This window comes from Heliconius melpomene, chromosome 18 (assembly GCF_056956725.1).
Source record: "Heliconius melpomene rosina isolate 202511_hmr_F chromosome 18, ASM5695672v1, whole genome shotgun sequence".
Classification (NCBI taxonomy): domain Eukaryota; kingdom Metazoa; phylum Arthropoda; class Insecta; order Lepidoptera; family Nymphalidae; genus Heliconius; species Heliconius melpomene.
Genome location: NC_140406.1, coordinates 15476247 through 15500057, shown reverse-complemented (window position 1 = coordinate 15500057; position 23811 = coordinate 15476247). Strand labels below are relative to the sequence as shown.

Genomic DNA, 23811 nt, shown 5'->3' with positions numbered 1-23811 from the left:
CCAGGCAAATTATTTTCAAATATTTTTAATACAGACTCACAAATAATAAATATTTTGATTTCAATAACAATATTATTCAGTTGATATAAGTTGAGACGATAATTTTTTACAGTCTTTACAATATTTCGCACAGGGCAACGAATATATTCTACGACAAGATTTTTCTCGGACACTGTGTACTAGAGCCGAATTACATTTTATGGGCTTCTTTGAGAGACTTAAACGACATTCAGATTCTGAAGTTATGAATGCTAACATTACCGGCATTTTATCACCATATAATTCCTTCATTGCGTTGAAATTTATGCGAGTTGACTTTGTTTTATTTAGAATTCTACGCCGTCTCATGGTTCTAGGTTTCTTTATGCTTAGTTCACAGTTTTTCTGCTTAGCCTTGTTTTTTATTTGTGTCTGTAATGTACTCCTTGAATTCAATCCTTGAGATTGTGATATTGTTCTTGAGTTTCTGTTTCCCATGCTGTTATTTTATTAAAAAGAAACAATCAGATTTTATAAACCAAAATAAACACAAGAAAATTTAGTTAAAAGAAATACATAATTTTGACGTTATCACTTGATAGATTTATGTAAATAAGAATTGACGTAAACAAGAGGAATAAAACAACACGCTCATACAATTAGCCAGTATAATAACATATTAGAATATACTATTACCAACTTTTAACATTCAGAACATGCTGTATAAATATACGTATGTTTAAAATAAGTCCATCTTAAGCGCAAATAATCTATAAATTAGGAAAATATAGTTATTTATGTATTTTCTTTGCCTTTGTCTTTCTATCGTGTTGGTGATCAATAAATTCAAAGATATAAATATTCATCTTAGCTGAGTTGAATAACTGACTGACTGGAACGAATAACTTTGATATAGAATCGGGTGTCTTAGATTGAACTAGGCATCTGTACCCGCTGAATTTCATAAATGCAACGCTAAAGAGAGGTAAGGATTTATATTATTTTTTTCGCACGCTCGAAACGCCATAAACTAAGAATTGTACTGAACTACATTATTTTTTATATTTATGAAATTTTCTTACAAAAAAATACAGTTGAATTGATAAATTACTTTTTCTTACAGGAAAATATTTTAAAATCTCAGAAGAATTATTTATTGCAAACATACCTATTATACTAGTCAAATAAAAATATACAACTATATTCTCAAGAACAATGCAACATAGTCGTCACTTTTTTAATTTATAATTTCGAGAAACACAACCTTCCACTAGAAAAAAATACTTTCTGTATAAATGTTTTGAAAAAATTGCCTTTTTATTTTATCAATAGATTAACTTGTATTAGTAGATAAAATATACGTGCTTGATTGTTGCTAGAAGTTATCTCAGTAAGCTTTATAAAGCTTATACAGCGTGCTCACAAATACATTTAGCTTTTGTTTCTTTAGGGTGCTATCTTCAATTTCTATATAAGCACTAAGATTATGTAATAATTATTTGTTTGTTGTATATTTTGTATTAGTACATAGCGAAAATATTTTTTATTCTTCATATTGGAATCTAATAAAATTTCAATATTCTTAACGTGCTGTATAGCAATAGAAATTGGCAAAAAATTCAGATATGACCTTATCAATCTTTAAAATGAAAATCAATACATAGGTAGGTATAGGTGTAATGTGTAGGTATATAAGCTCTGTGTTAGTTAGGTAAATTGTCTTAACATTGTAGTGTAAGTAGTTACAACCATGGCTTCCAAATTACTCTGCTTGGCTTTCGCACTCTTCTGCGCTGGTAAGATCTAAATTCTAAAATATTGTAATTACTCAAAACATTTATTTGTAAATTACCTATACAAATATTTTTTACATTTTTAGTGTTATTCTATATTTAGGAACGTCTATGTTCCATAAAACGCTTACTTAGTCAGAGCGCTTGGACAATTTCCAAAAGGTGCGGGTTCAAATCTCACTACGTTCAAACTTTTATGTTTTCTAATAAGTACTTATTTACCTTTACAAAATTGAAAATTATGATTGACGATGATATGATTTAAAAATATTTTAATAAAGTGAACGAATTAAAATTATAAAAAAAAATTGCTCACAGTATCTGCAGCACCAGAAAGTCGTATCGTTGGCGGTACACCAACCACTATCCAGGATTTTCCCTACATCGTCGCGTTCATTTACGAATATCCAGCTTCACAATTTGTGCTTCAAAGATGCGTGGGATCTCTTGTCTCTTCGTGGCATGTCTTGACTACAGCTTACTGTTTCACGTAAGTTAAGTTTGAGGATACAGTTATTTATTATTTTGAGGCCAGTCTGCTACTGTAAACGCGTTAGGTGGGTTTGTCCTTCGTTTCCTCGAGGATATGAAATATTTAATATTTTAATTTATTCGCTCTGGTTATGAGGCAAAGCGCGTTGAGTTTCGCCACTCACCAAGCAATGCTTCCAGAATTCCGCGGAAACTGAGGAATGGGAGTTAATATACTCCGACGACCTACCATGCTATAAACAACTATACCTATTCAGATTTTTGACGGCTGATTTTGTTTCAATTGGATCATAAAGCGAGGGGGCTAATTGAAAATGTCATATTTAAATATTACCAATTATCGATTAGAAGATTTCCTACATCATCACTTATTTTTAATAATACTTTTAACCTTTTCATATTTTTTTTCTGTTAGACTAAAAATTTTTAACTTAAAGTGTTTATTTCATCATGTTTTTTTTATTTTTCGGGAATGATCGTTCATTTTCATAAATTATGTTTCATTAATTAAATATATTAAGAAACATTGGATGCTGGATACGGACACCTAAGACTACATACCTAAGTACCTATCCATCCATTTCAACGTGTCGTTTTATAATTAGAACCTATCATGGATTCTCATACATGTTTACCAATGGCCAGTTTATCAAATTTTAGTTAAGCGTAAAAATAAATTGAGTGTGTAAAATAAACGGTAATAATGAAATTTAAAAATAACTTTCATTGTTTGTTATCGCATTATATAATTTCGATGAAATAATCGGAAACAATTGATCGGTCACGTATGTGATAAAACATATATGGGTTAATTATCTATTGATCATCAATTATTGTTGGGTAGTACTGATGCTGCTATTATAAGAAGGTCACATTAATATTTTGTATTCATATTAATATTTGATTATGACTTTTAATAATTAGCGAAGAAGTTCATGATGTTATCCAAGATTACTTTTTTTATTGAACTTTGTGAATTCATGTTCTTGAAAATAGCTGTGCTTTGCTCTACTGAGTTTGGTCTATTACCGTCAACAGATATATTGTCGTCAATAAATTTGATCTAGTGTTAGTAGACTAAAGGGGCACGCTGCCGTGCAGTGATTGCCATTGTATATAACAATATTTTTAGATAATTATAATCCTATTCACATCCACATCTATCTATCCAATATGGGCAAATGTCAGAGCGTGCACATTTCAGGGGAGCTATTTTAGATAATATGTGGATACGAGCTGGTTCAACAAACAGTATGAGCGGTGGCACCGTGGTCCGCATCGCAAACGTCATCAAACACCCCAACTACGTAGAGTCCCCGCGGTCGGCCGACATCGCTGTGGTTATCACGAAAGAAGCTTTAAGGATTACCGATTCTATTAATGTCCTGTTTATTCCCCCATCTGGAATCAACTTACCTGATGGCATGGAAACTAAGATTGTTAGTTGGGGATTTGAAAATGTAAGTTCTTTTTAATTAATAACTAATAGGTAAATCGTTGTAAATCTGTAAATAGACTGAAAAAATAGTCCCTAGATTATTGCGTCGGTTCTTCTCAGATCTGAGGCATTACCTCTAGTAAAAGGGGGGTAAATTATGTGACGTTCGAAAAATTAAACTCCCTTTTTTGAATAAAATGTAAAGCAATAGAAAATATAATTACCAGTCATTGAAAATGCCCTAGATATTATAAAGTTTATAATATTATTGGATATTTTAGTTAATACCTTTGAATATACGTTTTCAAAGTACATTATTTATATTTGTTATATTTTATAGCTGTCACCAAGTGGTCAACTCGAAATTTTGAAGACAATCAGATTAAATAAATTACCTTTTGCTGAATGTCAGAGCAGATTCGCGAATGTTGAAGATGTTGCTATTGATCAGGGTAAGTTACATAAATTAAGAGAAAATGAACAAATTAAATACGTTGAGACACTGTTATTTATATATTAATATGTGAAGCAAAAACCACTGTTTGCGAAAACTGTGCCAACGAATGTGCTAATATTAAAAAAACGTAAAATTAATAAAATAAATATAGCACACACTGGTAAATTTGACATTTTATATCATACTTTACCACTTCAAAACATCTACATATATATTTCTACGTGTGTCGCAACTCTACTATATTGAAATTATTACTGATAGAAAGGAGTTATCAAAAAATATTAGTTGAATAGTGATTTCTCTTTGTTGTCACTAGACACGAGACAACACACAATATTCCAGGATAATTTCGTATTTCAACACGAAATTTTAAAAAATTATGCGAAAAGTGCGTAATTTTGAAAATATTAAGTCACCACACTCACATTAAACAATTTATCTTCCAGCCATGCTCTGCGCAGGAGCACCCGGTAGAAGCATCTGCTTAGGAGACTCTGGTGCTCCTATGGTTACCGGCAGCGTGCTGATAGGTCTTTCCTCATACTATGAAAACTGTACTGACGAATACCCTGATGTTTTCACTAGAATCGATTCGTATACTGATTGGATTATCGAAGTTGCTACTGCTCCAGGACGTTCTTCATCACCAATTAAAATCGCCGATGTGTAAATAATCAATTTGCGAAACTCCATGTATTATAATGCATTTGTAATATTATAACTTAAGCTTTAAATACATAAAATATATTCATCCTCATTCTCGATTCATGATTAGGTTTAATTAATGGATTCGGCGGAGGATGTAATGAAACAAGAATTTATTATCAAAATATATTTATTTACTTAGTAAAATCTGTTTTATAAGTCCCATCCATATTCCTTTCTGAATGAACTGCACAACGTTTTTTTGTTCTAATTTTGTGTAATACAACTGTTTCATTTCTTGTAAAATGGGAGATAAATTTTAAACTAAGGCTTACATGAGGCTCAAAAATGTAACATATATTAAATATCATTTAACATATTGTACTCTCTATTACACAAGTATAAAATAACATGTTCTCTAGCTTCACGCTGTATCTCGCGTAGCAGGGTACGCGAAGGGAACGTGGGATCCCAGTGTTAATTGATTATTCAACATACATATTACTTTCAACAACAGATTTCATTCTATATATATTTTTCCTCTTTTAAAAATTATATTCTATAAAATTTAAGCAGTAATAAAATACATATATCTTTAAAAGTGTCAATGAGATTATTGTTTAAATTCATATATACAAATTGTATATATGGAATGGATAAAAATACTTTAGCTACCGTATTATTTCAATATTTAATATACAGATATACAAACATTAGTAAAATATTCAATTTCCTTTATTTTAATCGTTCATTTGCATGGATATACATTTTTTGGGCTAGACGGGACATACAACCATTGGATAAGGCAAGACAGTGTTGAAGGCACGAATATTGCTTCTTATAAAATAACTAACAATTTAAATTACATCTAAATACAATTCACTACTCCCTTCTTTCGGTGGTCCCACTTTAACTATACACACCCTTAATCGTTCAGTGCGTGAACTTAACTTAAGGCATAACTTACACTATCAATTCTTTTAATTGTATATTTTAATGTGTAAACTTTATTGTATTACATACATATGTTAATTATATAAAATATTACATATATATTAATAATTTTCAACATATACATTCATATATATAATAATAATAATAAAGTAAAGTAGGTACATAAAAAAGTACACAGATTACGTAATAATATTTTTAGTCAATTTCATGTAAAATGATGTCAACATATAAGGCTTTAAAAGTGTTTTTAAATTCTTGCAAAGTGCCTTAATATGTATTTTATTAACATATTCATTTTATTGTTATACTAAGGTAATATTTACAACACTATATCAAAAAACCTTGTTTTCAAAGAGATTCTATATTATTAAAAACATGAAACACAATTGAATGTAGTGTTGCTAGTACATATAATGAAATATTTCAAGTGATTTTTACATTACTTTGGACGGCAATTGTGGGAAGAAAACGTCATACGTAACAAGCTACTACAAACAACTAAAAGTCTATTCTATTTCAACCATAAATTCTTAAAATATAAAAATTTGATATTCAATTAAAGCTATTGGATCGCCTATACTAACTTAATATAGTAAGTACCTGTAAAACATCTTCATGAAGACTGAGCGGTGTTAACTAAGTAGATTCAGTTTGAGATTGTGATTTGTGTGACCTGAGAAATAAAAAGTAAATTTTAAAAACTTTATTGTTTTATTTTTAGCTCCACGCTGTATCCCACATATTATAGCAGGATAGGTAGAGGGAGCGTGAGGACATTCCGAACTACACTTTTCGAAGAATTCTAGAGGTATTAGATTTCTGAAGGCGAATTGCTAACAGATTAAAACATTCAATCATGAACACTATGTGGCTGTATGCTAGGACGTCATCGGCTGCAAGGGCGCCCCCGCAAGTCTCGAGCCTAGGCTTGCGACCGTAAACAGAGCGTCGAATTGTTTTAATTTTACATTTTCTCGAAAAGTATATGTCCAAATTACATGCTATAAAAGCCGAAGATTATCTTCATTAAATTTCCTTGATGATAAAATAACTTTCGCTCATAAGTTTTGAATATTCATGTGAAATAAAAATCGATGAAATATCACCTTACAATTATCAATTATTTTTTTATCAAAAAATGCCTTATTCTCACTTATTGATTAGAGGCAGATATATGGTGTAGCAGACCTTTTTTTAGATCTACTAAAATTGAATATGTTGTGTAATACTTCATATTGATATTATTATATCAGTACGTTATATGTTTAGTTGTTAATCAACTATGTGTGTAGCACACGCGCTTAAAACAAATCGAGGATGTTCCTTATTATTGATGTTTCGCTATTTAAGGCTAACTTAGACTTACGCCGTAATGTTATAGAGCCTACAGCACTCCCGAAGAATGCTGCTTTCATACATAAAAAAGGAAAGTAAATATGACCAGTAGATCTAGAGATTAACCTAACACCCTAACCATCAAAGAACCAGTGTTTAAACAAACAAACAAACTCTTTCGCTTTATTATATTAGTATAGACTGGCCATTTATAAAAGCTATTTTCTAAAGTTGAGCTAAGAATGGATAGCTATAATCATAATTTTTTTTAATGGAAAAAAGACAAGGCAAATCCACGTACTGGTCACCTGATGGTAAGTGATCACCGCCGCACACGACCCGTGTAACATCAGAAGATCGTCACGTCACTCGTGACGCGCGTCAGGCGGCGTGACGATAAGCGTGACGGCGGCGCCCGAGCTCTTGATAAGCGGGACGACGTCGGGGTGCGGCAGACTGCGGACAGGCTGCCCGTTGATGACTAGGATGGTGTCACAACATACCTTGTTCCTGATGCCGAGGACGCGTCACATCACGTTACTCGTGACGCGCGTCAGGCGGCGTGACGGTAAGCGTGACGGCGGCGCCCGAGCGCTTGATAAGCGCGACGACGTCGGGGTGCGGCAGACTGCGGACGGGCTGCCCGTTGATGGCGAGGATGGTGTCGCCCACGTGGAGACGACCGCAGCGTGCTGCGGGCGAGTTCGGGATCAGTTGCCCTAGAAAAATTTACAAAAGTTTTTTTTTTTTTTACTAAAAGTAAAGTACACACAGTACATACAGTTTAATACTAGTACATAATTACATATACGCTTTGAATACGTACTTATATTAGTGCACACACAGTTATAGCCCACAAGACTAATTCCCTGATTCAGTTTTTTGCAAATTGATTTCGAAACTATATGTATTTTAATTGTGACTTTCTTATTGACTCTAGTTTTTCAACAATAAATCATCTTTCTTAATTACAAATTTTAATTGACTGTGCGACTAAGATTTACACAATGCTGGTAAGAAAACAGTATAGCAAAAGTATTTACACTGAACAAATCGTAATTTTGTGTTTCTTTCAGAAATTTGGTTATTTTTGATGAAATTTTCAAACACTGCTACAAACAATTACATCTGTGTGTTAAACAGTAGTAACATTGTTTCGTTAACCTTTCATTCGAAAAGTTTATTTAATACCACTTATGGAGACAGTAATCATCATATAAATAGCATAATACTTACCAATAGTACTAGTAGCTTTATTAGTAGAGGATATTACTACGAAGCCGAAGCCCTCTCCCTCGTTTCTTGTTACCGTCACGTCATAGGGTGTTGGAGACCAACCCGCCTGCGTGTCATAATGGACACCGTACCTGAAAACATTGAAGGTAAAAAAATATAGAAGGATATTTTTTAAATTAAGGTTATATTATATGGTGTTTGCAGCTTTAAATTGCACTAGTTTGTAATATTTGCAATTTCTCGACTGACTTAATAAAGTGAATTATTGGAATTTGCCACTAAGCTTCTGTAATTGTTTAATTACAGAAGTGGTAGTTACCTTTTGTTCTATGGCTGGTTTTTTATACTCTCTGTTCAGAGAGTACAAAAAATTATAAATCATTCCATTCTCTATTTTACTTTATTATACAACATTAATTTCAATATAACCAAAATGATTGGTGTAAAACAAGACATAGAACTGAAGTTGAATTTCAAATTAAGCAGATTTGTTATTAGAAGAACAAAATCATCACGAACGACAAAATTAAAATGATGCTATCTTATGTACATGTTAATTTAAAATAAGTCTTAATATCAAATACATATGGTACAAAATGAGACGAACATGGGTAAAGCGTTGGGCGGGTAGAGCGGCGCCGGGTGCAGTATGTTGTATGACGTAGTCGGCATGTGGTGGATTGGTTCCGTCCTATATGATGAATGAGGTGTTAATGTTAGAAGAGATACAGTCGAAAAATGTGTTATTTAGATGGGTAGTTAAATTTCTTACAAAATTATCTAACAACAGCCAAAAAAGTGAAAACCTTTAAAAACAAGCTTCCATTTTTTAATTCTAAAACTAGGATATGTTTGTTTATGAATATTTAAAACTAAAAAATATTAATTTTCAGTAAAATATATTGGAATTTTAATATTATTATTTAATTAACTAAGTGTAATGATCTATGTAGCTAGTTAGCCTACCCTGATAAATGCACTAAATATACGAGGTGTGTTCAAAAAGTAAGGTGACTTTTCAAATTTGGCGGGCAACGTACTTTCGATTATCGATTTTTTTATTTTGTTATGTTGGTACACTCTTCCCGAACATCTGTACCAAGTTTCAAGTGTATAGCATTTTTTGTTTGGTTGGGAGAGGCGTAAAGGTTATAAGTGTTTTGCGTGCTCGGCGATTTCTTGCTATCGAAAAATATGGATCAAAGGATTTGCATCAAATTTTGTGTAAAAAATAAAATAAAGTGCTCCGAAACACTTAAAATGTTGACAGTGGCATACGGTGAAACTGTTCTGAGTAAAAAAAATGTTTACAAGTGGTACAAACTCTTCCAAGATGGCCGGGAAGATGCCAATGACGAGCCTCGCTCTGGACGCCCAAGCACGTCAACAACTGATGAAAACGTTCAAGCAGTGAAGAAAATTGTTCTGGAAAATCGTCGAATCACTATCAGAGAAGTTGCTGAGGATGTTGGTATATCGCTTGGCTCGTGCCATGAAATTTTTTCTAACGTTTTGGGCATGAGACGTGTGTCAGCGGAGTTTGTTCCGAAATTGCTAAATTTTGACCAAAAGAACCGTCGCATGAGCATCGCTCAAGAACTGTTGAATGACGTCAACGACGACCCAGATTTACTCAAAAGGGTCATAACTGGTGACGAATCATGGGTATATGGTTATGATATCGAAACCTATGAAAGGACGGAGATTTGCAACGATTGAATTGAGATAAAGACTGCATCGCTGGAAGAGCTCAAGGCTATACCGAAAAGTGCTTTGACGATTGGAAAAACCGTTGGCATAAGTGTATTGTATCTGAGGGGGATTACTTTGAAGGGGACAACATAAATATTGATATATAAATAAATATTTTTTCTTAAAAATACAAAGTCACCTTACTTTTTGAACACACCTCTTACATATGATACAAAAAAATTCAATTCGATTCAGTAGTTGTTGAGACCGAAATTAACTTTAGTTTTTTATTCTAGTTAAGATAAGTATAGAAGTATTAATTTGGCAAAATGATGATTAGAATATTATGATTTCAAGTTAAGTTATATTAAATATTAATCTACTCCACTCAACCATTTACAGTACGGTCGAAGAGTCGTGGTCGCCTCGTTCACTCGTGAGTAAAATAAGTAGGAATAACCCTAAAATCAAATCTGCGCAGCCATCTTCAGCAACTTCAGGGCAGTCACGACTCGTCAAAGGTATTGTACATTTTTTACACAAATAAAGTTGTATTGTTGTAGTAAATGTGTAAAACAAAATATTTCAAATTATCCTAATATATTTACAATAAATTTCTCATATAATATATATAAATAATTAAGTAAATAGTTACGGCAATAGAGGTTGATGCGGGTGCGATGCCGGCATGGGGGGTAGACCAAGCGACTGAATATCAGCTCGGTTGTGCCTCACGCCAAGTGTTACCTGTTTAAATAATTGTTATATAAAAATTTAGAAGGAAGAACTATTACGATTATATTTTGTTCGCCAGTTCTTTGGCAACCTTTTCATTTTTGACATACTTTATCCAACTCGATTTATCTTGATTCTTTAGCTAAAGCTGATAATATTTTAAATGAAGTTTTTAAAATGAATTAATCATATAAATTTGGTTTTGTAAATTTTTAAATACCCAATATTTTGAACTTTTGTAGACCTTGAAGAAAAAAAGTAATTTTACAACAATCTCAAATTTTATTAAAAATACACCGTAACCATACTATACTATAACTAAATAAACTGATATTAACATACCATAATAACTCTAAAATATATAGACCACGTGACCATAGTGAACAAAAACAAACTCTAATAAAAACAACACTAACCCTGCCTCTCGTGGCCGCTTGACACATAAAGGCAACGGCTCGCGCGTGAGTGGCACCCACTAGCGACACGCCGTCCACTGACGTTAGGAGGTCACCCGGACGAAGGAAACCGTCAGCAGGACCACCTGGGAATAGGTTACAGTATTTTTGCTTTAGGGTATGTATAGTTTAGAATATAGTATCCTTAGTTTAGGATATAGTATCTTAGTTTAGGATATAGTATCTTAGTTTAGGATTATATAATAATTTACGATAATATTATACAAATAATTCCACCCAATAGAAGACGGAACCATTTACATACATTACAAGCAGAAGAGAGGTAGAGGAAGATCTCGATTGACCTTCGAAAACACAGTATCGAAGGTACTGGAGGAAGGTCACGTTAAAAGCATGAGAACCTCGCGGAGGGCATGTATGAAGAGTTTGACAGAGGATGAGGCGAAACAGGTATGCAAGGACCTCAGCGTTTGGTGCTTCGTTTCCTCTGACCATTCCGTTAGACATACAGCGTGAAGCTAGATTAGATTAGATTATAAAAGCAATACAAACATACCAAGTACGACATGTCCCACGGCAACTCGACTACCGTCTTCAGTACCACCCACTATACGGAACCCGAATCCGGCTGAGCTCCTTAGTAACGTGACTCGAACGTCTGCTTCTGGGTCACTTGATGTTGGTCTTTCTACCTGTGTAGCAAAAAGATAAGAATGTAAGGTAAACATATTTATAACTACCCTTTTTATAATAATATTATCTATTGAGACTTACTTTCCCCCACTTTCCACCAAATTCTGGAGGAATTGCGTGTTGAGTGGCGGAACTAAACGACATGCCTCGTTAACAGAGTGAGGAAATGAAAATATTCAATATTTCATTTCCTCGCGTGGGAATCGAACTCACAACCTGTCGGATTTACATTTGTACACTTGTGCTCCTACCTTACGAGTGGCGATTGACAAAGGAGATGAGTATTAATTTTTCTATAACTTAATAAGCAACCTTAAAGACATATAGAAAAAAAAATGTGCAAGTGAAACATCACAAATTTTTCTACATCCACCTCGTTAAAAGGTGCAACCGTACATAGTAAAATCACACCTTTCAGCATTTTGTACTTTATATTGCATATTTAAAATTAAATCAATAAATTAGTATTCATATGGCCATAAAAGTAAGCGCACGTGTCCATATGTTTATCCTTTATTCTATATTATATCAATAATTAGTTTTCAAATTAATAGTGTATTAGTTATACGGATAATAAATATGGTAAGAAAAAATATTAAAAGCACTCCATATTAAGTTTGAACATTCTATAGATAAGTAACTTGTCATATTTACTTCACCTGTGGATAGTTAGCGACGTATAGACCAGGTTGAGGGTCGCCCTCGTAGGGGGAGTGCACTGGAGAATGTATGTGTCTGGGCGGGGACGGGTCACGTAATCTGTATACAAAATATATTTAAGTATATTTTTATACAATAAAACAATATCTATACATAATAGAACAGTTTCAATTGTAACTGATCGCTAATCTGTACTTCGGCGATAAGTGAGAAAATTTTTGTATTGGAGTTATCTAGCTCAAAAGTAAAAACCACTGCTTTGTTTTCTTAAATAGAACCCAAAGTATGAAAAATATTTTTAATACTTTTGGTCTTCCAGAAACGGCCCACCTGATTTAAATGCGGTTTTCACCATATCATTTTAACAATTTCTTTTTTACATAAAGTAATATATTTTTTAATTTATTGAAGTGAATACAATCAATAAGAAACAAATACGACTAAGCGCGATTTTTTAAAATAAAATAAGTACTAAATGTTTTTCTACTGAGCCATTTCTACTATCTAGCCCTTTTTAAGGTGCACACACAATACACATACACACATTCACATTTAACTTACTTAGTATAAATAACTATTGTGATAGGCTTGTACGTCTTCAGATAGCTTTAAACATTTTTTTTTAAATATTACAAACACTTATGTAATGGTTATATTAACTTAATATATCTTTAATTTTTTTAATGAATAATGAATGAATAGTTTAAATGCTTACAGAATTTTTTGAGCGTCTATGTGTGTCAATACAGGCACTACGATTTAATTTGATTTATTTACTGACTTCTATATAAAGGAGCAGGTTCTCAATTTGCCTGGTTTTTATTTATGGATCTCAGTATCAAAATCTAATAATTTTATTCAAGTAAATCAACAGGATATTTTTTTACATCTTTACAATTATATATTTATTAGTTTAATTATCAAAGTTGTTATTCAATATATTATAAATTATATCACATACCAATTTGAAAAGTCCCAAAAGAATGAAATGAATTTATATGAGGAATCTGAATGGGCTAAGTCAATTACAAAATAGTGCGGTGTTTTATTCCGCTATTAACCCATTAACTAATCCAGGGCGTTGTTAGGCAAAGCCTGTGGCTAGTTACTTCGAATGCGACGGTTGTGGGTTCGATGCCCATACGGCGGAAAAAAAAAAATGTTTTTATTTCCTTGCTCTGGCAACAAGGCAAAGCGCGGCATAGAGTTTCGACACTCAACATACAATGTCTCTAGAACTCAGCGGAAAGTGAGGAGCGAAGTGTCTTAGCTATTCAAAGAGGTGTCAACTAAATTACTTATTATCAGGTTTATAACATTTATAAATGTTAGGTATTTAATATTTAATTAATACCTGAGAGGTGATCCTTTAATCCTGCTATTAGAGGAGTTATTAGAAGGAGATTGACTTTGTAGGCGAGTTGAAGGTGAATTATTTAAAAGTCTGTCCGTTGCACTGTTGTTTGATGGAGAGTGGCTTCTCATACGACCTACAAAATAATGAGTTACTTTAAAAAGAAAATAAATTAGTTTTTTTTTATGTCAGGCCATTTTTTTTATGTAATTCGTATAGTACAGTCGACGTCAATCGTTTCGTAGAGGCTCAAGTGTCTAACTGTCAATAAATAAATATAAGAAAAAAAAATACCCGTAGAATTTGAAGGTGAATGCGGTCTTATTCTACTTGTAGAGGGTGATTGTCTTGAAAGTCCACCCACAGCAGCTGTGCTTGGAGAATGTAGCATGCCATCTTCAGGAAAACCTAAGTAATATAAATTTATAAAAAATTAATTAAGAATTTTAATAATTAAATTTCATGTTTTTATTAGTAAGCTTTTTATAACATAAAAGTAAACTCTTGGAGGAATGAATTATCTTTTTTTTTCTTTCCTCCTCCAATCCATTGTTATCTTTTCTGGTTATAAACTTGGTTTTATTTCCATTCCTAACATAATATTTTTGCTTATTCTCACTTTTAGTTTACTTTCAGTCCAATTTCGTACATTATTAATGTAATAGACGTAAATGATCTCATGAATGGATGTAACTGATCACTATTTGTTAATATATTAAGATTAACTAAACTAAAATATAAATAAAATACCAAAATATACTGTCAACTTACCACCGTTATCGCTACTATCAGCTACACTTGCATTACCCCTCCAATAGGCAGCGTTCATATCAACATGTACAGTGGGAGTGGGGACTTCTCCCCAATTGTTATTCCACCTTTCCCCCTCCCACCCGTTATTATCTATCCTACCATCTATCCTGCCTATATATTCTGTGTTATTTCCATCCCACTTTTGGTTACTTTCGGTCCAATTTCGCACATTATTTGAGTTGTCAAGCCATGGTTGCTGCCATTGGTTATCTTGATTCCAGGTTACAGGAAGGGTTAGTCTGGCCCCAGGTGTACTGCTTCTCCGCCTTCTTTCCATTATTGTTTCTCTGTTTTCTCTATTTTCTCTGTTTTTGTGTTCTGGTACTGCGTAGGTTGCTTCTACTATAGAGTTATGTTTGTTAATGAAGTGAATTATGGAAGATATGAGACAATAATCCAGATTTTACTATATTTGATTATTTTTAAATAGTACAAATATGAATGTGCTTATGACTGTATTTCTAACATATTACCTATGATTGATATTTAACATTAAATTACTTCAAATGACTACAATTGTACACTAATAAATTTACAAAATAAAAACTACTACTCTAATACTACAATAAAAAAAAATAGATTTTTTACATAAGCTATAACTAATACTAACCGGAATCCATTTCGTTTTGTCGATCTCGTACGTTGTTTTCTGTACTGTGTGTGGGCATCGACCGTAGTTGTTCTGCAGTTGGCGTTTTACTTCTTCCCAATTGACTATTGGTCGCTGCAGCTAAGCAAAATAAAAAATATACATATACGGCATCCCGCATATAGCAGGGTAAGCAGAAGGAACATGTTGCTTTCTTGCTGGAAAATAATTCATTCATTTACCTTCAGTGGGAATCGAATCGTTGTTTTTAGTCAGCTCTGCCGTTGCGCCAAGAGGGTTTTAATTACATTATAGTAGAAGTAAACAGTTCCAAGCAGTATCCCACACCCTTGTGCCTTTACGCCACGACTGGCCTCAGTAACTCAAAGTACAGTACTCTGACTCAATTGGAAAATTAAAGCCAGTTGTGGTGCAGACTGTAAACGCGACCGCTTGTGGAACAGAATCAAATATTTATTATTCTCATTTCTTCGCTCTGGTGATAAGGCAAAGCGCGGCGCGCGGCAGCAAAAATCTAGGCTCCCTCTGCTTACACTGCTACACCGGATACAATGTATAGTTGAAAAAAAAAACATTATTTTTTTCATTATTAAATTTAATTTTATCAATATCTCACGTTACTATAATGCAAAGAAAATTTAATAAAACTTACTAGTAGTCGGTTGGACGCGGGTAGCGGACCTACTTCTCGGTGCTCTCGCTATAGTATTTCTGCGCCACACCCTTAGAGTCGTTTCAGACATCGCTGGACAGTCTTTTAACACCTGTAATTAAATTATATTAGTAATATTATTTTTATTTAATCTATATTAATATAAAATATTATCTAAAAAGTTTGTTGGACTGAACACACTCATCTCAAAAATTGAATTTAAAAGTTAGTTCTTATTGGATAGTCTGTTTATCAAAGAGAATAGTCTGCTGTAAGCTAACTAGGAAAAATAAATTTAGTATTAATTTACTAGTAGTTTATGAATTTGCTAAGTTTCCAAAATCTTTATTGTTATTTATGTTATTAATTTTTTTATAACTTACTTGAACAACATGTTGATGTGGTGCGTGTCTTACATCTGTGTCGCCTATTTGTAACAGAAGATCTCCTTCACACAAGCCAGCACATCTACTACGATCTAATACCTTAAATTAAATAATAGAATCTAGTAATTGATTTTTTTCTTTCCTAAACGTGGAATAACTTTATAAATGTTAGTAAATAATTTCAAATTACCTTTTTCACTTTCTGTCCATGTACACTATCAGCAATAGTGAAACCAAAGCCTGCAGCTCCTCTTCTCAATATAAGAGTCAACTCCCGTCCAGGCTCACTTGCGGTATTGTCACTATTTCGTGAGGCACGTGGATGTTCTAGAAATAATATAATAAGATATGTAGTGAATTAAGAAAAAGAGATGCTATAAACAATCTTATATGTTACAATATCCAAAAGCAAAACACAGAACTTTGGACATTTCATGATAAGAGGCGGATACTTTCTTAAAATTTACAGACGTACATCTTGAAGGCATTTGGTTGGACTTACACACTGGTAGTGTTAAGTTCGTCTAGATCGAAAGACCTGGACGCTAACTGCCTTTTTGTCGCAACGTGCAGCTTTGGTGTATGATAGTAACTTATTTTGTACTTTCAAGGTTTATTCAGGTAGACAGATGCTAATTTCTAGATAATCTCTTTTTCCACTGACTGCCTCAATTCGAGACAGCATATTGAGTGGCAAAAAACTCCCCACTTTGTCTTTGTCCCCACATGGTGAGCAAAAGAAAATAATTCATTTCTTCAAATGAATATCGAAACCACAATAGTCGCGTTCAAACTGTGACACGGCGCCACATTTGTGTCAGTACTCCTTGTCAAAAAATCTTACCCGCAGCTAAACTCAGTAAATGATCAGCAGATGGACATCTTGGAGGCACTTGGTTGTTCTCACTGGTTGTTGCTAGTTCATCCAGATCGAAGGACCTTGACATCAACCGTCGTTGTGTTGGACTGTGCGGTGTTGGCGTATCTGGTTCATCTTGCCCTTGGGTGTCCGTGTTTGGCGAGTCAAGATTGAATCTGTTGGGGAAAAGAGGCGTGCTAAGTAAGAATATTTTTAACATTAATTTAGCTAATAGTTAGTCCGATATTTTGGAAACTGAAGAAAGTAAATTGATATAATTTATTTATGCATCAATATAATGAAAATAAAACAAACACTAAAAGTTAAGGGAAGTTTACCAAAATACAATAGTGAAAACTGCATTAAAATTGTTCAATCATGTTACTTTGCCATTAATAATACATTTTCTTATATATATTGTTTAAGTACAGACATCAATCAGTAACATTTTATTATATGTGCAGATTACATAGTTTATGACAATGTATTAATAATTTGAACATAAAAACAATTACCGAAAAGGACAGTGATATTAAACATGGTGTGCATGATGTAAAATATTTTTTTATTCTTTCGTATGGTAAATAAAAATTTGTATACCTCGTTCTCAAAGCTCTAGTTAGTTGCTGCAAAGCGACTGCTCCGGGTGTAGGTGGAGATGTAGTATCTACTGCTAAAGTACTTAAAACTCTTGTGTTTGGATCTTCTGAATCGAAGGATAGTGGGTAACCTGTTGAGAAAAACAGATTTTAGTTGTTAACTTCAACTTGTCTTTCGCATATAGCAAAGCAGGCAGAAAAACGTAGTGTTAAGACACTCCGTTCCGCACACACTGCTGAACACTTGAGTCATTGCATGTTCAGTGAATGAAAATTTCATTTGTTTCCACCAATAGGAAACAAGCTCTCAACTGTAATGATTATGGCCTGATGATGTGCTGTTGCGTTACGACGGCTTTATTTCTATTATTAGAGAAAAGATTGAAATAATATTTAGTATTAGGCAAATCTCCCTCAATTGTTAATCTGCCTTATAAAAGTATAAAGTATATACACACCTCGTACAAAATGCAGCGTAGCTTCAGTACCAGGTGCAATAGATTGAAATATTTGGGCTATCTGGGCGTGAGATAAACCACGCACTTCTTTGTTACCCACTCCCACTATAACATCGCCGGGACGAAGAAAACCTGAAATATAAGAAAATATAAATGGCTCAACTATAGTTTAAATTTAAACTTGACTTGATTTTAGAATTATTTCTCACTTTCGGTTTCTAGATAGCGGTAGTGGATGTCGCCTACTTTCCGTCCGAATTAGACAATTTGTGTTGAGTGGCGGAAGCCCTTTTTCTCTTAATCTTTCCTGAGAAAGGAAATGAAAATAATTGACTCTTTCGAACTCACTACAACTGCGTTTATAGCCTAACGATGTCTCAAAATGCGGTGTTGACTTTCGTCATTTCGCACGCAATGGCCTGAAAAGTCAGCGAATGCGTGGAAGGAAGTGTCTTCCTTCTTATGGTAATTTTGCCTACTCTGCTAAATGCGGGATGCAGCATGAGGCTTAAAACAATATAACTATAATCATAATATTAATTCTTTATTGCACAAATAGAAAAAAAAATACACTTCATTTAAAGATACACAGATGTGCAATGGCTATAATTACCGTCAATCCATGCAGGGCTGTGAGGCACTATACTACGAATTTGTAGAAAACCATCTGTCTCTGGTACACCTTCTGTACCTATTAGAGTGAACCCTAAACCCTATAACAAAATAATGTTACGGTTTTATTTTTCACTTAGTTACTATACTGATAATGAGGCAAAGTGCAGTGTTGAGTGACCACAACACACAATGTCTCGAGAATGCAGCAAAAAATGGAGAATGGCATTGGCTTAATGGGAACAAAGTGTTATATACAAACAAAGCTTAAAAATAAAAATATTTAAACAAATGCTAAAGAGTATATTAAGAAAAAATATATATAAATTTAAATTATAAATTTAGCCTTTTTAATAATAATAATTTTCAGCCTCAACCACGGTCAATAGAAAAATGATTTCTCACTTGGGTACTTTTTGTTAAATTCACTGTAAAAGGCTCTCCTCTTAATTTGCCAGCAGGTGGTGGCCCATTCGTTTGGTTGTTATTTCCCTTCTCAGTAGCCATTTTCTCAGCTAAATCAAATATAAGATAATGTTAAATAGTTCTTAAATATATTTATTTAGTCATTAATAAAAAGTATATTTATATTACATTTAAATAACATTTCAAATTATAAAGCATCAGATGTAATTTAATTTAAAATTAGAAGAAAAAAGAAAAATGGAAACCATTCAAAGTTACAACTTATTTATGTCTCTGTACGTCTCTTATTTATGTCTCCTTGAGGAGATTGTACAAGTTTAAAAGTGTCATAAAAAATTTATACATTCTCATTTTAAAAATGTTTTAAATTGTGGATTTATTTTACAAACACATTTTACTTCCTTCATACCTCTTAATCTCCGAGCTTGTAGCACAGGATTTTCATACTGAGTTCTTCTATTTATATGATCAACATAATATGAACCATATCTCTCATCAGTGACCCTCTCCCACCCGTATGGCAGTTCATCTTCTCCACATTCACCAAGGGAATGCTTTCTAACTCTAGCTAGTCTTGGGTCAAGCCAGTGTGATGTACCGGTGTTGTAGCTGATAATAATAGAGAATATGAGTTTTATTATTATATTTATACAAGCTGCAACATGCAATTTTCTGTCTGTGTGGAATTTTCATATAATTTTTGGAACTTTTTAAGACATTGTGTGTTGAATGGAGGAACTCAAGGTAGTGCTATTTTGTCAGCAGGAAATGAAAATAATTCATTTTCTGGAGTAGTGAATTAATCCACAACCATCGTGTTTACAGTCACAAGCTGTACCGTTACACCATTACAGCCTCATAACAAAATTATTTAAAATAAAATAACAAACAGTTTTATACATTATTTGTAATTGAGTTGTGAAAAAAGGCAATTGTGTAATATTCAGATACTAAATCAGATTATATTTATTATATTACGCAATTTAAAATAATAAAAATATTAAAATGAGTGCACACATTGAACAGCTCTGTAGTTTCAAGTTTCAACCTTAACCCACTAACCTAATAGATCATCATAAAAAATTTAATTACACATGCAAATACAACAACAGTATTAATTTTGATATAACTTCAAGACTTCTTTTTTTTGCTATAATAGTTTTTATTAGGCAGATTATTGGTAGGCAGACGGAACCTAGTGTTAAGACATCTCATTCCTCATTATCTACAGGCAGGCATTGCCTTTTGAGTAGTGGAACTCCCCTGAGTTTTGCCTCAAGTAAAGAGTAAGAAAAAAAGAAAATATTTCACTCCCACATGTTATTCAATCTTAATTCCACAAATATTTATTCTTTACATAGAATAATATCACCACCTTTTGTCTCTACTCTTCTTATCATAGCACATAAACATTTTTATAATAAATTATTATTAAAATTTCAGAACACAAGGTGCACAACAAAAGTCCATACAATGTGAGTTTTCTTTCTTAAAATATATTTATTTTTAGATCAACTCTTGTTTACTTTAACATATGAATATACACAATGTGTTCTGCTTTGCATCATTTAACATTGTACAATTTTCTACTGATTGAATTGGTAATTATCTACAAATTAGTTTTTTCTCTAAATATCATTTTCACTTTTCACACAACATGAAGCAACATATTATAAACAACACTAATAATTCATATTATGTAAATGTATTTTTTACTTAACTTTATGAATTAAAATACTTACTCTATAAAATATCTTTCTCCGGTGGGTGTAAAAGCCTCTTCCCACATTGGTGGTAGAGGACCAAGATTATAGTCATTTTCATTTTCTCTTTTATGATTGGCATCACCAACTCTTACACCAACTACTGATCCTCCAACAGTCCCTGCAGTTCCAGAACTATGAGTGGATATCCCAGCTGAAGACAGTCTATCAGAATCTGCTGAGCTCTGTGCCATTGCTTTACACTACACTATATTAGCCAAACACATTATAAAACAAAAACCACTGTGACCACTATACTTAAGAACAAACAACTTATCAACTTATCATTATTATTAGCAACTCTTCCACATTCCTGGTGACTTATTCATCGGCATTACAGGTATTCCATAAAAACAAAACAATAGCGCCAAGCCACTGACCATCTATGAGTCATTTTGTGTTCTGATGCCTCTCCTGTCAGGTATATATTTATGAATTTTTACACAATAAACACGTCCACGTAGCTATCGTAACTGGATTTACATTAATTTGCAGCTTACTTGTGTTATAGGTATAGATACTTAGCTCCCTACGCTATGTATTGCCTTAATTAACGCCCGATGTGGCTGCATTATGCACTGCAGGTGCATCGTAATCGTAACGAATTATTATGTCGGAAACATCACATATTTCACGTAGCCGTCATGATTGTAACGGTAAGTTAGATAACATATATTGAAAGCCAATGCTTCAACATGCTAATTAGATAACAAGTTCACTTTCTCACATAAACAGGTAAATTCTTAGCTTTTTGAAAGTAGGTGCAACAAGTTGATGTTTAATTGAATCGTTGTGAGTAGGTCGTTAGGCCTGGCATGTGGCAGTGTTGCCACTATAAAATAACCCTACACATATGTAAAATCAATATACGTCTTAATAAAAACAGATCAAAAATAAATTAAAGTGTAATTTTGATGCAATTATATACGTATTATGTATAAATAAATAATTAACACGTAATGTTAGTAAAGTAGAATTTATATTCTGCATCAAATATATATTTTTTATTATTATATTTCGTTATACAGTTACTCATTGTAACTTTATAACGCGGTAAGAAGACGTTCTTACGTATTATTACGACGCGGTATTAAGCAGAGTAGGCAGAGGGAACCTTGTGTTAAGACTCTCCAACCCCCTCTTTCCGCCGAATTTTAGAGGCATTGCGTGTTGAGTAGCGGAACTCGCGCTTTGTCTTGCTCACAGAGCGATGAAATAAAAATATTTATAAGTAATAATTTATTTCCCCGAGTGGGAGTCATGCCCATATTCGTCACGTTTGCAACATACTTTTGCTGCACTTGCACTGCGCCACGATGGCTTCAATTTGTTTACTAGAGAATAGAGATTAAATATTTACGTTTATTCTTGATTACTATAATTTTATTTGCACCATAGTCCAGGTGTATCGTTGAGTAATTATTCTAAGTAGGTTTGTGTGACGAACAATTTGTTATAACTGAAGACAGTAATGTATACAACGTAGGACAAAAAAATGAAAACGAAGAAACGGTATTCCACGTCAACATTACGTCCAGGAGATAACAAAAGAAAGTAAAGTTCCAAATTAAATTATTTACTTAATAATAATTATATTTAAAAAAGAAACCATATTAAGGAAATATGGACAATAGTATTTTGGCATCGAAGTGTCTTAATAAATAAAACTGCTTAGAATACTTATATCATAAGCTTTTAAACAGTAAATTTAATTTAATAGCAAACGAATTTGTTGTCACATATTGTATGCCAAGAGCTATTAATCTTATAAATTATTATATACTATCCATATTACTAATTTATACTTCTGAATTTAAATTTTAAATGTAGCGGCCAAAACTTAAAAAAATAAATTGAAAATTAAACCAGCTTCCCGCTATATCCCGCACGCAGTAAGGTAAGCCAAGGGAACCTAGTGTTAAGACAATCCGTTCCCCATTTTCCGCCGAGTTCTGGTGTGGAACGGAGTATTAACCGTTGACCGCATCAATGCTTAATATCAGTATCTGTATAATTTAATTTCACAGTAAATAACATTATATTTCAAAGTCTTTATAAGGAGCATCGACCATTTAAAAATCTAGTAATTTCTAAGTTTTGAATTGGTTAAAATGACTAACCAGGTTTTAAAGTTGTTACGAGGGAGTGAGTGGTGCATATACAAGGTTTCCACGTCGTACAGTCGTGTCGCTGATCACTCCGCATTACGACTATCACAGCGCAGTGAAAAATGTTTGACTGTATATGGGATAAATTAAGATTAAAAAACAACCAGGCGAATGATTAATACCATACTAAGGAAATGATATTACAATAAATAGACGGGAGAGGTGGATTGGACTGAGTGTGTCTCTTTGTTTTTCTGCAGAACAAAACGCAAAGCTCAATAAATAAATTAATATTTATTAAAAAAATACTCATTGGTACAATTAATATAATTTACAGTATTTTTTATATTTAGGCATTTTTCATATTTAGAGCGTCATCAGCATGGTAGAAAGGGACTCTACCTAGGGATAAATTACGCGTCTTCATCACTTGGGATATTGAAAAAAAAAATAAGAATAATTAATACGTCTGGTCCGCCTTTGAAGGGTTCTTTTAAATGTAGTGTGAAATCTTACATATAATATACCTACTAGTAAGCCCAGCTCAAGTTCATTGTATCATAATTCGAGGCAAGTGTAAAATGATTGCAAGATTTACTCGTTCCAAAATACACTACAGTCATTTTCCTCCGAGCCACCTAAAATT

At 32.9% G+C, this 23811-nt stretch overlaps 2 protein-coding genes across 6 annotated transcripts; one reads left to right on the top strand and one right to left on the bottom strand.

Moving 5' to 3' along the window:
• The first annotated feature begins 1641 nt into the window (after window positions 1–1641).
• Window positions 1642–5011, top strand: LOC146529693 (trypsin, alkaline C-like). Its single transcript, XM_085202126.1, has 5 exons — window positions 1642–1775; window positions 2091–2262; window positions 3469–3724; window positions 4043–4154; window positions 4606–5011. The coding sequence occupies exons 1-5, from the start codon at window positions 1730–1732 to the stop codon at window positions 4827–4829; spliced, it is 810 nt and encodes a 269-aa protein (XP_085058252.1). The 5' UTR covers window positions 1642–1729; the 3' UTR covers window positions 4830–5011.
• Window positions 4977–21873, bottom strand: Magi (membrane associated guanylate kinase, WW and PDZ domain containing protein magi). 5 transcript variants are annotated; one of them, XM_085202119.1, is made up of 23 exons: window positions 21037–21873; window positions 19704–19903; window positions 19274–19383; window positions 18870–18969; window positions 18257–18388; window positions 17800–17929; window positions 17185–17375; window positions 16531–16667; window positions 16338–16439; window positions 15955–16066; window positions 15303–15422; window positions 14651–15034; window positions 14174–14287; window positions 13880–14015; window positions 13087–13131; window positions 12525–12624; window positions 11729–11864; window positions 11173–11297; window positions 10677–10768; window positions 8937–9020; window positions 8330–8460; window positions 7597–7812; window positions 4977–6431 (listed from the first exon to the last, which is right to left on the bottom strand). In XM_085202119.1, the coding sequence occupies exons 1-22, from the start codon at window positions 21249–21251 to the stop codon at window positions 7631–7633; spliced, it is 3078 nt and encodes a 1025-aa protein (XP_085058245.1). In that variant the 5' UTR covers window positions 21252–21873; the 3' UTR covers window positions 4977–6431; window positions 7597–7630. The 5 variants fall into 5 exon arrangements, with proteins under 5 accessions (XP_085058245.1, XP_085058246.1, XP_085058249.1 ...); XM_085202120.1 differs by having other exon boundaries at window positions 14651–15031; XM_085202123.1 differs by lacking the exon at window positions 8937–9020.
• Between the last annotated feature and the right edge of the window lie 1938 nt (window positions 21874–23811).

Coding starts and splice junctions, on each gene's coding strand:
- LOC146529693 (XM_085202126.1), top strand. CDS start 1,730: ATGGCTTCCAAATTACTCTGCTTGGCTTTCGCACTCTTCTGCGCTG. Junction 3,725..4,042: donor TTAGTTGGGGATTTGAAAAT/GTAAGTTCTTTT, acceptor TATATTTTATAG/CTGTCACCAAGTGGTCAACT. Junction 4,155..4,605: donor AGATGTTGCTATTGATCAGG/GTAAGTTACATA, acceptor TTTATCTTCCAG/CCATGCTCTGCGCAGGAGCA.
- Magi (XM_085202119.1), bottom strand. CDS start 21,251: ATGGCACAGAGCTCAGCAGATTCTGATAGACTGTCTTCAGCTGGGATA. Junction 17,930..18,256: donor TACGCTGCATTTTGTACGAG/GTGTGTATATAC, acceptor TTTTCTCAACAG/GTTACCCACTATCCTTCGAT. Junction 14,016..14,173: donor TTCACCTTCAAATTCTACGG/GTATTTTTTTTT, acceptor ATTATTTTGTAG/GTCGTATGAGAAGCCACTCT.